The following is a 16,713-nucleotide window of genomic DNA, read 5'->3' as shown; positions in this document are numbered from 1 at the left end:
CGTCGAACCTTGAGGCGGAGGGGGTTACAACAGCAGAAGACCACACTGGGTGTCACTCCTGTTCGCTAAGAACAGGAAACTGAGGCTACAATTCGCACGGGCTCACTAAAATTGGGTAATAGAAGATTGGAAAAAAGTTTCCTGGTCTGGCGAGTCTCGATTTCTGCTGCGACATTCAGATGGAAAAGCATGAAACAACATGAAAGCATGGATCCATCCTGCGTTGTATCAACGGTTCAGGCTGGTGGTGGTGGTGTAATGGTGTGGAGGATATTTTCTTGGCACACTTTGGGCCCATTAGTCCTAATTGAGCATCGTGTCAATGCCACAGCCTACCTGAGTATTGTTGCTGACCATGTCCATCCCTTTATGACCTCAGTGTATCTCCTGATGGCTACTTCCAGCAAGATAACGTCAGAAAGTGCGAATCATCTCAGACTGCTTTCTTGAACATGACAATGAGTTCACTGTACTCAAATGGCCTCCACAGTCACCAGATCCTCAACCCAATAGAGCACCTTTGGGATGTGGTGGAACGGGAGATTTGCATCATGGATGTGCAGCCGACAAATCTGCGTGATGCTATCATGTCAATATGGACCAAACTCTCAGAGGAATATTTCCAGTATCTTGTTGAATATATGCCACGAAGGATTAAGGCAGTTCTGAAGACAAAAGGAGGTTCAACCCAGTGTACCTAATAAATAAGGTGTACCTAATAAAGTGGTGTATATCGCAAGAGAATAAAATGTCACAATATCAGATATTTCAAATATCGTGCAATCTTTAAACTATACAGTACCTGTAAGGCGTTCATTGACTAGTGGGCAAAGGAAGTTGCCTTCGGTTTTGGAGGTAAATGTCATTTAAAAAAATCTTGAAAGGAAATTGTCTTCTGAAATATCACTTGACGAATTCATTTATTTTCATTTCATTCATTTTCCTTCGGCTTAGTCTCTTTATTCATCAGGGGTCGCCACAGCGGAATGAACCGCCAACTTATCAAATCAAATCACTTTTATTGCCACATCATCAGCAGCACGTGTGCTGTAATGAGTGAAAAGCTTAGGTGCTGGCTCCAGACAGTGCAAAATACAGACAGTGCAAATACAAATACAACGACAGTGCAAAATACAGACAGTGCAAATACAAATACAACGACAGTGCAAAATAACACAACACACAACAGCATACTCCCAAAAAAAACAGGACAATGTAGTGTTGACGGCAATATTTACAATGAATAGGTGTACACATAGTTTTAGGCGGTATTGTTTTAAGTATGGATTGGTTAAAGTGCAGTGCATGCTACATATTGATGGTGTGCGGTGAGGGGTGTGGAAGAGTTTGTGTGGGGTGTGTTAAGTGTTCATCGGCCTGATAGTCTGAGGGATAGTATCCAGCATATGTTTTACGCAGCGGATGCCCTTCCAGCTGCAACCCAGCACTGGGAAACATACACAATCATTCGCACTCATACACTACAGCCAATTTCATTTATTCAATTCACCTATAGTGCATGTATTTGGACTGTGGGGGAAACAGAAGCACCCGGAGGAAACCCACGCGAACATGGGGAGAACACGCAAACTCCACATAGAAATGCTAACTGGCCCAGCCGGGAATCAAACCAGCGACCTTCTTGCTGTGAGGTGACAATGCTAACCACTGAGCCACCGTGTCGCCCTTGACGAATTCAGTTTCGGAGAAAATATATTAAAGTGCATGTGGAATGTTGTAAAACCTATCTGATATCCTATTTTACTTGGCAAGCTAAAAGCCTGTTGAAAAAAAAAACATTTCTGAGGGAAAACCACATTTCACCACAGTAAAAATTCCTTTTCAGTGTGAATTGTCTTTAGGGAGCTTTTAGGGTATTGTGATTCTGTTTCAATAGCAATTGTCGAAGTCTTTATGGAGCTCATGAAAGAAAGTAGATGTGCCTTATTGCATCTGTGGGTTGTTGATGGAAGCGTCTTGCATTCACTTGTGCTCTTTGTTCAAACTACTTATTTAAAACGAGCTGAATCAACACAATTCTTGAGTTTGTTTTGGACAACTTAATTGTTTTATGTTCAATCTACTAAAATTTGTAAACACAGTTAAGTTAACTTAATGGATTTGTGTTGGGAAGACAGCCTCGCAGCATTTTTTTTACAGTGTGTTCTTAGCGTTTTTCACCTTGCTAACTTCCTTCAGTCAGCTCAGGAATGTAAATATAGGAGACCGCATGATAGGGTTGCTGAAGAAGAGGATGTTTCCTTTTCCTTCCGTCTCTTTGCATTTCTATCCATGTGCTTTTGTTGTGATGGGCTGCTCTTTGTTAGTCCCATGATGAGCCAACTCATTCAGCCAGACTTCTGTACTCTTTCCAAACCCACAGTCAATATTTGGAGAAGGTTTAACCGTAAAGTATGCGGTTGCTTTTTTTTTGTGTGTGTGTGATTTGTCATTTTCTTTACAAATTGCTTCTAGCTTTGTTCCATGACCCAGTGCAACCACAGAAACACTCTAAAGTATAAAAATGATTGCGTATACTAATAATGGGTCAAATATTGAGTGTTTTCATCAATCTAGTGAACTGTTTTTATTAACAGTTTTCAGTATTAAAATCCAAATTTCTGTAATCTGGGGTGACACTGTGGCTCAGTGGTTAGCACTGTCACCTCACAGCAAGAAGGTCACTGGTTCGAGTCCCGGCTGGATCAGCTGGCATCTCTATGTGGAGTTTGCATGTTCTCCCCGTTCACGTGGGTTTCCTCCGGGTGCTCTGGTTTCCCCCACAGTCCAAAGACATGCGGTATAGGTGAATTGAATTATTGAATTGGCCATTGTGTAAGAGTGTGAATGAGTGTGTATAGGTGTTTCCCAAAACTGGATTGCAGCTGGAAGGGCATGCGCTGAGTAAAACATATGCTGGATAAATTGGCGGTTCATTCCACTGTGGTGACCCCTGATAAGTAAAGGGACTAAACCGAAGGGAAATGAAATGAAATGAATGATTTCTATCATCATGAGTTTGTCAGCTTGGCTTATCACATTCTGGGATTGACTTAAACAACTTTTGTGCATGTACAGTATACGGTGGTGTTAATTTTGGCCTCTATCTCACAGAGTTTAGAAAAAAAGAGATTGTAAATTTGATTTTGATTTAGTCTTAAGATTGAATTAAAGGGTTATTTCACCAAAACTTTACATCATTTACACTTTCTTATGTTTTAGTTTGTCAAAAAAAAAAAAAAAAAAAAAAAAGATTATATTTAAAAAAAAAAAAGAAGAGATTTCTGATATTCTGTTTCCAAAAGTGTTTAAAAAATGGTTGATTACTAATTAAGTTAATGAATGGGATTCCAGTGGTGTAATCTTTAAAAAGTAATAATAATAATAAAAAAATACATTAAATGAAATTATACATTAAATAAAATGATACATTTTATTAAATTATGGGGAAAAAAAATAAACAATACATTTTTAATTAAAATATAAATCAATTAAATTATAAATTAAATTAAATTACACTTAATTAAATTTTCATATTATTTAATTTAAGTATTTATTTTAATTCAATTAAATTGAATCTCTTTTTATGTTCTGGCATTCTGGAAGTGTGACCATTTTTAATTTGTAACTTTTTTTTGATCATCTATTTTTTTAAAAGTTAAAGAAGGTAAAGAAAAGTGTACATGTGTAAAAATGTAAAGAAAGATGAAGATAAAGAAAAATGAATGTGTAAAGCTGATCTGCATTAACAAACAACACATTAACCCCCTAAAAATACACAATTTGAAATGGAATATGACACATGGATCAATTTCTGTAAACAAATGCTCTAAATAATAATATTCATATTAAAAAATTCAAATTAAAGACATAATCAGTTGTATATAAAATAAAACACAAGTGAACAGTTTACTCAAATAAATAAAATTAACCAAACATACCTATTAATTGCTAAAGAACTGATAATAACTTTATAATGATATATTTTTGCTCTGTGTGGAAGTTATTCTCTTATTAATTGTGTGTGTGCGCGCACGTGCGTGCGTGCGTGCGTGCGTGCGTGCGTGCTTGCTTGCGTGCTTGCTTGCGTGCTTGCGTGCTTGCGTGCGTGCGTGCGAGCGAGTGAATGATGCTTTCAGATCACTATATAAATAGTAATCAAACCAACCGTTTTAAAGGCCGAAATGTTTGCACAAGCATTTTTTTAATGGAAGGGCAGGATTCTCACCGGTTTCCTCTTAAAAGATCTTCATTTGTTCCAAAGATGAAGAAAGCGTTTTGGATTTGGAGCAACATGAGGGCTCTAAATGATGACAGATACTTTGTTTTTTTTGGGTGAACAAAGCTTGGATTAGATGCATTGAATAAATAACAGCAGAAGTACGGAAACGCGCCCAGAGGGACTGCTAAGCATTGGTCTAATTAGGAGTGTTTGTTTCTCAGATCACCATCACATGACTGTATATATCTCTTGTGTCTTTTGAGTGGCGCTTAGTGTGTGTGTTCAGTTTGGAAACTCCATGTGTCCTCTTCATCAAGCTCAGCTGTGACTGACAGATCACTCTTAACCTCCTCAGCTGTGATGGACACGTCAGATGCTGTTGAGATCTGAGTGTCACATCCTTCAGTCTTAAGCCACTCCAAGACACTCAGATTTTTTTTTTAGCTCGTAATTAAAGGGATAGTTCATCCAAAAATTATAATATACTGTTCATTTACTCACCCTCAGGCCATCCTCAGACTTTTTTTGTTCCTTCAGTAGAACAATAAAGGCGATTTTTAGATGAATCTGTGGTTTTTGATTTGATCTAAATCTAATTTTGTATAATGCAAGTCAACGGTTACCGATTTGAGATTAAAAATTAAACTCATATGAACAAGTCCAAATCAATCCCTGTCACTCCTGATGAAACACTGAGGTTTTATGAAGGCAAATGGTCTGTTTGTGTAAGAAAATTAAAGATGATTTTTAGCTGAATCTGTGGTGATTTGTATAATGCAAGTCAATGGTGACCCATTTTGAGATGACAAATAAACGTATACAAACAAGTCTAATCAATCACTGTTTCTACTGAGGATACACTGAAGGTTTTATGAAGCCAAACAATCTGTTTGTGCAAAACAAAGTAAGACAATTTTTAGCTCAATCTGTGGTGATTTGTATAATGCAAATCAATGGTTACCCATTTTGAGATTTAAAATAAAGTCATACAAATAAGTCCAAATCCATCGCTCGTGAGGATACACTGAAGTTTTATGAAGCCAAATGATCTGTCTGTGCAAGAAAATTAAAGACAATTTTTAGCTGAATCTGTAGTGATTTTATATAATGTAAGTCAATGGTTACCCATTTTGAGATTCAAAATAAACTCATGCAAACAAGTCCATATCATTTCCTGTCGCTCCTGGGGATTTCCTGATGTTTTTTTGAAGCCAAGCACTCTGTGTAAGAAAATTAAAGATGATTTTTAGCTGAATCTGTGGTGATTTGTATAATGCAAGTCAATGGTTACCCATTCTAAGATTAAAAATAAACTCATACAAACAAGTCCAAATTGAACCCTGTAACTCCTGAGGATACACTAAGGTTTTATAATTCCAAATGATCTGTTTGTGCAAAAAAATGGAAGAAGCTTTTTAGCTGAATCTGTGGTGATTTGTGTAATGCAAGTCAATGGTTACCCATTTTGAGATTGAACATAAATTCATACAAATAACTTCTTGTCGCTCCTGAGGATAAACTGAGGTTTTATGAAGCCGACAATCTGTCTGTGCAAGAAATTGAACATTGTTTACAATATTATTAGCTTTAATTCACAGTGTGTGCTCAATACAGTACATTCATGCACACACACACCAAGAACTGTTTTCTCAGGCTGTGGATTAAAGCAAATAATATTGTAAATAATGTTCAATTTCTTGCGTAGTTCATTCATTTCACTTTATAAGACCTCAGTGTATCATCATAGAATCACAGGGATTGCTTGAATTGTTTTGCATGTGATTGATTTTAATGTCAATAGTGGGTCACCATTGACTTGCATTATATGAAGCACCAAGCAAGAACCATTGATTCAGCTAAAAATCTTCTTTAATTTTCTACTGACGAAAAAAGTCACCTAGATTTTTTTGGGTGAACAACCCCTTTAATACATACAAAAATGTAAACATGTTTAATCTACTTCACTTTACAGCAAGTTTGCATTCTTTCAATTGTAATTAAGAACTTAGGCCATGAAACATAGATCTTTTATTGTTCATATATCCCTACTGAAAAACAAACAAACAAATAGAAATCATCATAGAATTTCTAATGGATGTAAATGGGTATAATGGACATTATATTGGTAAAGGTATGGTTTTATCATACTTTTATCAAAATGTATGAAAAACCGATTGATCCTAACGGATTATGCCCCAAAACGCTTTAGAAATCATTAAATGTGCAAAATGCGATGGTTTGTAATTATTTTAAAACATTAAAAAGTCTGTGATCGTTAATTTTTTTTTTCAGTAGAGGAACAGAGGACAAAATTGTTACAAAAACATTGTTTGATCGCCCATATCATACCAAAACATTTTCATCAGGTGTTAAAGAGATACTTTACCCAAAAATGAACTTTCTGTTATCATTTACTCATCCTCCACTTGTTTCAAAGTTATTTGAATTTCTTTCATCTGTTAAACACACACAAAAAAGATATTTTGAAAAATGATAGAAGTCTGTAACCATTGACTTCCATAGAAAACAATTTAATAAAAAAATACTAGGAAAAACAAATCAATGCAAGTCAATGCTTACAGGTCCAACATGTTTCAAAATATCTTCTTTTCTGTTCTAGACAAAAAAGAAACAAAAATGTTTTGAAATAAGTAAAGGGTGAGTAAATAATGGTAGAATTGTTAGTTTTGAGTGAACTATAACCTTACTGTGAATAAATTTTACTTGTATAATTTTATAATTGTGGGAAAAAAGGTCAATTAAATTGAATTAAGTTCATATTTTAGATACTTTTAATTTAAAAGCATTTTAAAGATAGTTCATAGTTCAGCCCAAAAATTTACATTCTTTCATCATTTATTCATCTTCCAATTGTTTCAAACCTATTTGACTACCTATTTGACTTACTTTCTACTGTTAAACAAAGTAGAAGATATACTGAACTGAAGAATGCTGGGAAAAAAACAACTATTGACTTCCATACAGTACCTCTTTCAAACATTGTTCAGAACATCTTGTTTTGTGCTCAAGAGAGGAAATAAACTAAAGTTTAGAACCACTTGAGTGTAAGAAAATAGTGAGGAAATTTAAGGATCCTTCTTATAGACTTATAAGACCCCTTTTTAATTTACACATCGTCATAGTAGTCATAGTCGTTGAAGTAGTCATAGTACTAGTACTAGTTGTAGTCATATTTGTAGTAATAGTAGTCATCATAGTTCATCATAGTAGTCATAGTAGTAACAGTTGTAGTAATAGTCGTAGTAGTACTAGTAGTAGTCGTTGTAGTCATGATAGTAGTCATAGTAGTAATAGTTGTAGTAGTCGTAGTAATAGTTGTAGTAGTAGTAGTTGTGGTAGTCATAGTAGTTGTAGTTATAGTCGTAGTCATCGTAGTAGTAGTCGTCATAGTAGTAGTGGTTGTAGTCGTAGTCATTGAAGTAGTCGTAGTAGTAGTTGTTGTAGTAGTCATAGTGATAGTAGTAGTGGTCATAGTAGTAGTAGTTGTAGTAGTAGTAGTAGTAATCGTCGTAGTTGTTGTAGTCATGGTAGTAGTCATAGTAGTAATAGTTGTAGTAGTCGTAGTAATAGTTGTAGTAGTAGTTGTTGTTGTAGTAGTAGTAGTTGTGGTAGTCGTAGTTGTAGTAGTCGTAGTTGTAGTAGTCGTAGTAGTTGTAGTCATAGTCGTAGTCATCGTAGTAGTAGTCGTCATAGCAGTAGTGGTTGTAGTCGTAGTCATTGAAGTAGTAGTAGTTGTTGTAGTAGTCATAGTGATAGTAGTTGTGGTCATAGTAGTAGTACTAGTAGTAGTAGTTGTTCTAGTCATGGTAGTAGTCGTAGTAGTAATAGTTGTAGTAGTACTAGTAGTAGTCATAGTAATAGTTGTGGTAGTTGTAGAAGTTGTTGTAGTCATGGTAGTAGTAGTAATAGTTGTAGTAGTCGTAGTAGTACTAGTAATAGTTGTAGTAGTAGTAGTAGTTGTTGTAGTAGTAGTTGTGGTAGTAGTAGTAGTCATAGTTGTAGTCGTCATAGTCGTAGTTGTAGTAGTCATAGTAGTTGTAGTCGTAGTCGTAGTAGTCATAGTAGTAGTCATCGTAGTAGTCGTAGTCATTGAAGTAGTCGTAGTAGTAGTTGTTGTAGTAGTCGTAGTCATAGTAGTAGTGGTCGTAGTAGTAGTAGTAGTCATTGTCGTAGTAGTAGTATATTATCAGACTCCCAGTAGTACATGCACTAAAATCGGATTTGTCCTGAGTTTTTAAACTTTTATTTGGTCATGTGACAAGTTATTAAGACCTTAATCTGCCACTAAACGTTGAGCACGACCTCAGCTTAACAGATCAAAAGTGAGTGTAAGTGCTGAGAGGGCAGAACTTCTACATGCCCTACAGGTCAGAGACCCTTAGAAGAGCCCGCTATAATCTCCACAGCTCACACTCACCGTGCGTCCAGCTGCTTTTGTCAAAGGAATTCTTCTCTAAGTGCTTTTGTGCTGTGTGTGTTCTGCGTTGCGGGTGTTTCTAATGCGTCTCCTAAATTCCAGGGGTGGGCTACTGTCAGCGCAGGTCAAGTGAGGTCACCACAAATGGCCTTAATTTAACCACCTAGAAGCTAGACGGTTTTAAAAAAATGGGGAGGTCATGCTTTCTGCCAACTCAAACTGACGCCAGCATCACGGTGGCTGGACTTGTGTGTCGTTCACTGAACGAGAGAGAGCCTGATGGTCTAGTGTTTGCCCACGGCAGTGAGACGGAAAGGTTAAAAGCCTGCCCTCCCAGAGAGAGTGAGAGAGACAGAGAGAGAGAGAGAGAGAGCTTTTAGAAGCCAATAGAAAATGCTGTGGCCCGATGAGCTGATAGTAGCACAGACAGAGAGAGTGTGTGAGTGACAGGAGGACAGACGTGGTGTGTTCGGAGAGAGGGGGGTTTGTGTGTGTGTTCTGGGGGGCCAGACACTTAATCTAAGTGCTCAGCAATCAGGCATTACTGCGGTTCAGTCACCTGTGTGAATGCGACTCACTGTGGACACACAAAACACTAAAGCTGAAGCAGATCACCTTACCAGAGACTTGGAGATAACACAAAACCAGAGCTGCATATTAAGCTGTCTTGTTAACTGTGGTAAAACCACTCTAATGGAATGTATTTAGTGTATTTTATTAGTAGAGCTGATCTATTTGTGGAAATAAAATTGGGCCTCATGGGTGACGCAGTGGGTAGCACGATCGCCTCACAGAAAGAAGGTCACTGGTTCGAGCTTTAGTCAGTTGGTATTTCTGTGTGGAGTTTGCATGTTCTGCCCGTGTTCGTGTGGGTTTCCTCCGGGAGTTCCAGTTCCCCTACAAGTCCAAAGACATGTGGTATAGGTGAATAGGGTAGGCTAAATTAACCGTATGTGTGTGCTTGAGTGTGTATGGGTGTTTCCCAGTGACGGGTTGCAGCTGGAAGGGCAACTGCTGCGTAAAAACATATGCTGGATAAGTTGGCGGTTCATTCTGCTGTGGCAACCTCAGATTAATAAAGGGACTAAGCTGAAAATGAATGAATGAATGAATGAAAATTGGGCCTCATTCACCCATATCTTCTTAAGGCCCAATCCCAATTCTATTTTTGTAGCCCTTCCCCTTGGCTCTTTCAAGCGAGGGTTAAGGGGAAGGGTTTCAAAATCTACCCCTAAGAATTGGGACAGCACTACAGCACCTGCACGCGTCATCATATGTCCTCGCGATCTCTTGCTTCATATGAGATCAGACGATCGCGACTGCTGTTGTTATTCCAGTTGCTTTATTTTTTGGTATTTATCTTCAGGAAATCACTGACGGCATATATTATGTCATCATAACGATCTAATGTGGCAAAAAGATCGTAAATATACTGTGTATTTACACAGTGGCCATATTCAGCTATGTAAACACACGAAAACAACATTAACATTATAGCAGACACTGTAAACAGCTCATTCTCAGCCACTAGACATTACTGACAGGGTATTCCAGTGTCACCGAGTGTCAGAAGGAGGCCAGAATTATATATATATATTTTTTTTAAAGCATGACGGTAAAAAATGAACGCGGTTATGAATATATTAAAACGTGCTTGTTTGTCAGAAAAATTCGTAATAATGACAAAAAACACTGATTTGTGGATCTCCTTAGGTTCGGGTTCAGCAATGCTGCTGCTGTGGCTGGTGCATTCTGGGAAATTTTCTTACCCCATGGTTTCGAGTACGGTCCTGTAAAATCTTTGTTCAAAGGGCTATCCACCCCTTCCCCTTAGCCCTAAGCCTTCAAGTTAAAGAGAATTGGGACACCCCTACCCCTTGGCGTGAACGCGCAAAACGAGGGGTAGGGGTAAGGGGAAGGGCTAAGGGGTAGAGTTGGCATTGGGCCTAAGTGTTTTTGTGGTAAAACTTTACAATACGTGCACTAATATTCATTAATAAATGGTAAATTAATGCACAGATAATCGGGAGTTATAGTATAACTCATGAAGAGCTTAATTTATTAATGATTACTGCATGAACAGAGCGGCACGGTGGCTCAGTGGTTATCACTGTCGCCTCACAGCAAGATGGTCGCTGGTACGAGTCCCGGCTGGGCCAGTTGACATTTCTATGTATAGTTTGCATGTTCTCCCCGTGTTGGCGTGGGTTTCCTTCGGGTGCTCTGGTTTCCCCCACAGTCCAAACACATGCGCTAAAGGTGAATTGTGTAAACTAAATTGGCCGTAGTAAGAGTGCGTATGTGTGTGGATGAGTGTGTATGGGTGTTTCCCACTACTGGGTTGTGGCTGGCAGGGCATCCGCTGCGTAAAACATATGCTGGAATAGTTGGCGGTTCATTCCCCTGTGGCTAAGGCGAAGGAAAATGAATGAATGACTGCATGAGCAACCAATGAACATTCTATGCGATTGATAATGTGTCGTAATTTATTAGTTCCCTAATAACATATGCTGACTATTATTGTAAATTCATGTTAATTACCACAACAGGTCGAAGCCATGCTTTTCAACTGCGAGTTGTCTACTCCTATTAATCATTAGCTAATGATTTGCTAAGGTATCATAATGTTATACATTTACATAGCCCTGTATTATAAAGTGTTACCATTTTTGTTAGTTTGTTCTTAAGAAACTTATTTTTTCGTTCTGTTTTTTTAATATACGGATCAAGCAAATAAGAAATACCTACAATTTTCCACCAGTGTAAAAGCTCTATTGTTTGACCTTTTAAAAAATGATGAATTAAGGTAGGCATACTTTAAATGTTACTTTTGCAATTTTAAAATTGTACTCTAGAAACAAAGTCAATTAAATTAAATCAGATTCATATTTTAGATACTGTAAAGGGATAGTTTAGCACTCTGTCATTATTTACTCATTTTCCACTTGCCTCAAACCTGTTTGAGTTTCTGTCTTCTGTTGAGCACAAGAAGATATGCTGGTAAAAAGCAGCCATTGTACTCAACAGAGGAAAGAAAATCATAAAGGTTTAAGAAAATGGTAAGGAAATTTTGGCTGAACTGTCCCCTCTCATAGACATATTAGACCCCTTGCTATAGACCTATTTATAATTAATCACTGTGTAAATATCGCCAAATGTTTAGCAACAACACATCTTACTTATAAGATTAGAAATCTTATATAAAAATATTATTGAAAAAATATGATTCACATGTGAGGTCAAATGTGAGGTCAAAGTACTTGACAAAAGTCTTGTCGTCAATCCCAGTTGTAAGAACAATAAATAATCACTTTACTTCTAGTTGATCATTTGTAAAAGTGGCAGAAGGTAGATTTTTCTGATGAATCATCTGTTGAACTGCATCCCAATCATCACAAATACTGCAGAAGACCTACTGGGACCCGCATGGACCCAAGAGTCTCACAAAAATCAGTCAACTTTGGTGAAGGAAAAATCATGGTTTGGTGTTACATTCAGTATGGAGGCGTTCGCGAAATCTGCAGAGTGGATGGCAACATCAACAGTCTGAAGTATCAAGACGTTTGTGCTGCCCATTACTTTACAAACCACCGGAGAGGGCAGGGTAGCGCTCCTTCTCATACTTCAGCCTCCACATCAAAGTTCCTGAAAGCAAAGAAGGACAAGGTGCTCCAGGATTGGCCAGCCCAGTCACCAGACATGAACATTATTCAGCATGTCTGGGGTAAGATGAAGGAGCCATTGAAGATGAATCAAAGTATCTTGATGAACTCTGGGAGTCCTGCAGGAACGCTTTCTTTGCCATTCCGGATGACTTTATTAATCAGTGATTTGAGTCATTGCAGAGATGTATGGATGCAGTCCTCCAAGCTGGGAGTCAGACACCATATTAATTCTTTTTCCACTGCACCATGACTTATTATTCTATACTGTATATACTGTATATGTTTCTGTTGAGTGACAAGACTTTTGTCTTAGTAAAGTCAGACCTTACTGTCCTAATTAAATAATTAGAAATCAAGGCATTATCATAATTTATTTTGGTAAAATAAGCGTAATCTAGAGGCCTTTGCCTTCCATAAAAGCCACTTTTGATAACAAATGATCAACTAGAAGTCAAGTTATTATTTGTTGTTCCTAAAACTTGGATAGGTGAAAAGACTTTTGTCAGGTAGTGTATGTTTAATGGAAGCCCAAAATCAAAAGTGACTCTGCAATAATATTTTAGACTCAATAATACATTGTGAGATGCTGTTGACTGTTTTTGATTGAAATGAACTCCTAATATGAATAATCCAATGCAGTTTGTTGCAATTTGCCACACTAATAAAAAAATGTAATATTTATGTTGCACAACCCACATAATGACAAGCCTTTCTAAACATCCAGTGTGTTTGTGTGTGTGTTTGTTTGACAGGCAGTGGCAGTGAGTTAGTGGTGAGCTTCTCAGCGTTTCTGAACGGCCTCTATCCTCCAGCGGATATGAGCGGAGACATCGCCGTGTCCTACAGCTCGGCTACAGGTACGAGCTCCTCATCAACACTCCCACGCTCTGTTTGTCTGAGCTCTGGAACACATTACCCTCTTTCCTCACGTCTTTAAGCCCTTTTACTCATTTCAAGATGTCTGGACGTTTGCCAGAGCAGAAAAAAAGCAGCAGAAAGGCTGCGTTTGTGCTGGCGTTTCTCTTGGATGGTGTGTCTGTGTTGGCAGAGACCGCTGGAAAACTTCTTGAAAATATCCGGGAGTTTCCCTTTCTCTCTGGCTCTCTTTTTCTTTCTGTCCGTCTGAAAATAGTGAGTCTGTTTAACACATTAGATCACAGGTAGGAGCACACACACACACACGTTAGTCTAGATATACCAAGACATACCATAGACTCTGAATGTTTTTATAGGAAGCTAATTATAATGACCAAAGGCTAACCCAAACCCTAATGCCATAAGAAAACATAGGAACTTTCCAATTTCAATGGAACAATTTTGTCTCCAAAATTGACCAATGCAGTGTGGAATATACAGTTAGTTTCTACATCCAAACAGTGTGAGTGTTCAGTAGAATATTCTAGAACGTATAAAAATGATGACCTTTTAAAATTAAACACACACACACATACGTACTACTCAGACTTGGGGAAACCCCACTTACTCCATTGGCTATAATGGCACTCTGTTTATTTTCCTCTTTCTATTCATCTCCTTTTTTATGCTGGGAATTTATCTCTCTAATAACAGGCACTTGGGATCTTGGGCCTTACAGGGATAGTGTACACAAAAAATGCAATTGTGTTATTTTACTCTCATGTCATCCAGCTAATTGAAAAAACATTAAGTAGGATTTTCACTGCAATACCGGTGGCTTCTGAGGATCTGTTGAAGTTTTATGAAGTGAAACAATCAGTCTGTAGAACAAATTGAACATTATTTACAATTGGGAATAGTGAATTAAACAATAATATTGTAAATAAAGTTCAGACATCATTAAACCTTAATGTGGGTCTTGCGTAGGGATGAGTATTTTTAAGATTATTTCGATATCGATACATATTCTGCTACCGCTTATCGATACTGGTTCTTATCTATACTGTGATTTTCTACAATTTTATGCAAAGGTCTGTGCAGCAAATTGAATGATATTTACAATTGGTAATAGTGGATTGAAAACAATGTTGTTGTAAAGAATGTTCAGACATCATTAGACCTTAATGTAGATCTTGCGTTGGGATGAGTGACTTAAAGATTATTTCGATATAGATACATATTCTGATACCGCTTATCGATACTGGTTCTTATCGATACTGTGATTTTCTACAATTTTATGCAAAGTTTTTGCAACAATTCAACATTATTTACAATTGGTATTAGTGAATTAAAAACAATAATGTTGTAAACAATGTTTATAACATCATTAGACCTTAATGTAGGTCTTGTGCCTCGCGTCGGGATGGGTATTGTTTCGATTTTTTTATTTTTTTTAATGTTGATACGTAGTCCGATATTTCTCATCGACATCAGTTCTTATCGATACTGTTCTTGACAATAATGTTGTAAATAATGATCAAACTTATTAGACCTCAATGTAGGTCTTGTGCCTCGCATAGGGATGGGTATTGTTTCGATTTTTAAAACATTTTTTCAATATCGATACGTAGTCCGATATTTCTCATCGACATCAGTACTTATCGATACTGTTATTGATGCTATTTTCAACAATTTGATGCAAAAATCTGTGCAACAAGTTGAACATTATTTACAGTTGGTAATAGGGGATTAAAGACAATAATGTTGTAAATAATGATCAAACATCATGAGACCTCAATGTAGGTCTTGTGCCTCGCATGGGGATGGGTATTGTTTCGTTTTTTCAATATCGATACATAGTTTGATATTTCTCATCAATACCAGTTCTTATCGATACTCTTATTGATACTATTTTCTACAATTTGATGCAAGTTTTTGCAACAAATTGAACATTATTTACAACTGTTATTAGTAAATAAAAAAAGTAATGTTGTAAACAACGTTCAAACATCATAAGACCTTAATGTAGGTCTTGTGCCTCGCATAGGGATGGATATTGTTTCGATTAGTTTTTTTAATATTGATACATAGTCGATTATTTCTCATTGATATCAGTTCTTATCGATACTGTTATCAATGCTATTTTCTACAATTTGATGAAAAAGTGTGTGCAACAAGTTGAATATTATTTACAGTTGGTAATAGGGGATTAAAGACAATAATGTTGTAAATAATGATCAAACATCATTAGACCTCAATGTAGGCCTTGCGTCTTGTGTAGGGATGGGTATCTTTAAGATACTGTTTATCGATACTGATTCTTATTGATACTGTTATCAATGCTATTTTCTACAATTTGATGCAAAAGTCTGCAACAAGTTGAACATTATTTACAACTGTTAATAGTAGATTAAAAACAATAATGTTTTAAATAACAATCAAACATCGTTGGACCTCAATGTAGGTCTTGCGTCTTATGTAGGGATGGCTATCTTTAAGAGTATTTCGATATCGATACATATTCCGATACTGTTTATCACTACTGGTTCTTATCAATACTATTATCGATGCTATTTTCTACAATTTGATGCAAAAGTCTGCAACAAATTGAACATTATTTACAGTTGGTATTAGTGGATTAAAAACAATAATGTAAACAATGTTAAAACATGATTAGACCTCATTGTAGGTCTTGCGTAGGGATGAGTATCTTTAAGATTGTTTTGATATTGATACATATTCTGATATTGCTTATAGGGATGCAACGATTATCTGATTTCACCGTTACCTGCGCTTTTATTCGTCATGGTTAATTAATCGTAAAGGCTTCTCAATACCGCATTTCTGAATGGAACAAAACTGCTGCAACTAAACAAAGTTGCGCCAACTGTGCCATAGTTTAAAGTTCCGAGCTTGTATACAGAAGCTAATATGCACGCACACTGGGTCAACTATGGCTGAGGCTATCAAACTTAGTTCTAAGGGCTGTTCCCATGCTGCATCTTTTGCACAATCAACTTTATTTCCAATGGAGGCGCTGCTTGTGCACGCATTTTGGGAGCGATGCCACGTGGCGCTTGAGCGCATTGACATGCTCATGCTTTCCAGGCACACCTAGTTGAAAGAATGCCACAAGCACAGCGCGAGTCACGTGACAAGAACTGACCGATCAGCTTCATACTTTGTATGGAATATACACATTTCTACTCCAAAGAGAAACATAAAAAAAAACAAATGAAAATATCAATCTAGTTGATCAACAGTGCCTTTCAGACAGAGGTTTAGCAGCCTTTGACAACATTTGTTCTCTTTAAAAGGGAGTTAGCTAATATGTAGCTTAGATTTACATTCGACTACTATTTTTTTATTTTTTCTTATTTTTTATTTAATTAATTATTCATTCATTGTTCTGTCATTTATTTTCAAAGTAAATAAATGTTAATTTCAAAGTGTTTTGAAATTAATGAACACATAATAACCGTGATAACTGTATAACCGTGATTATTCCTCAGACTATAATTTTACAACTAAAA

General features: G+C 36.8%; 1 protein-coding gene across 1 annotated transcript in view; it reads left to right on the top strand.

The window, feature by feature from the left end:
- The window catches only part of bbs9 (Bardet-Biedl syndrome 9), a 256,360-nt gene that overhangs the window by 64,870 nt on the left and 174,777 nt on the right, over positions 1 to 16,713 (top strand). The window contains exon 14 of the mRNA XM_056476114.1: positions 13,078 to 13,182. Within this exon, the coding sequence (XP_056332089.1) occupies positions 13,078 to 13,182 (105 nt within the window). The remainder of the gene's footprint in view (positions 1 to 13,077; positions 13,183 to 16,713) is intronic.

This window comes from Danio aesculapii, chromosome 16, assembly GCF_903798145.1.
Source record: "Danio aesculapii chromosome 16, fDanAes4.1, whole genome shotgun sequence".
In the NCBI taxonomy this organism is placed as follows: domain Eukaryota; kingdom Metazoa; phylum Chordata; class Actinopteri; order Cypriniformes; family Danionidae; genus Danio; species Danio aesculapii.
Note: the sequence above shows the minus strand (reverse complement) of the source record. Positions and strands in the feature narration are given on the sequence as shown.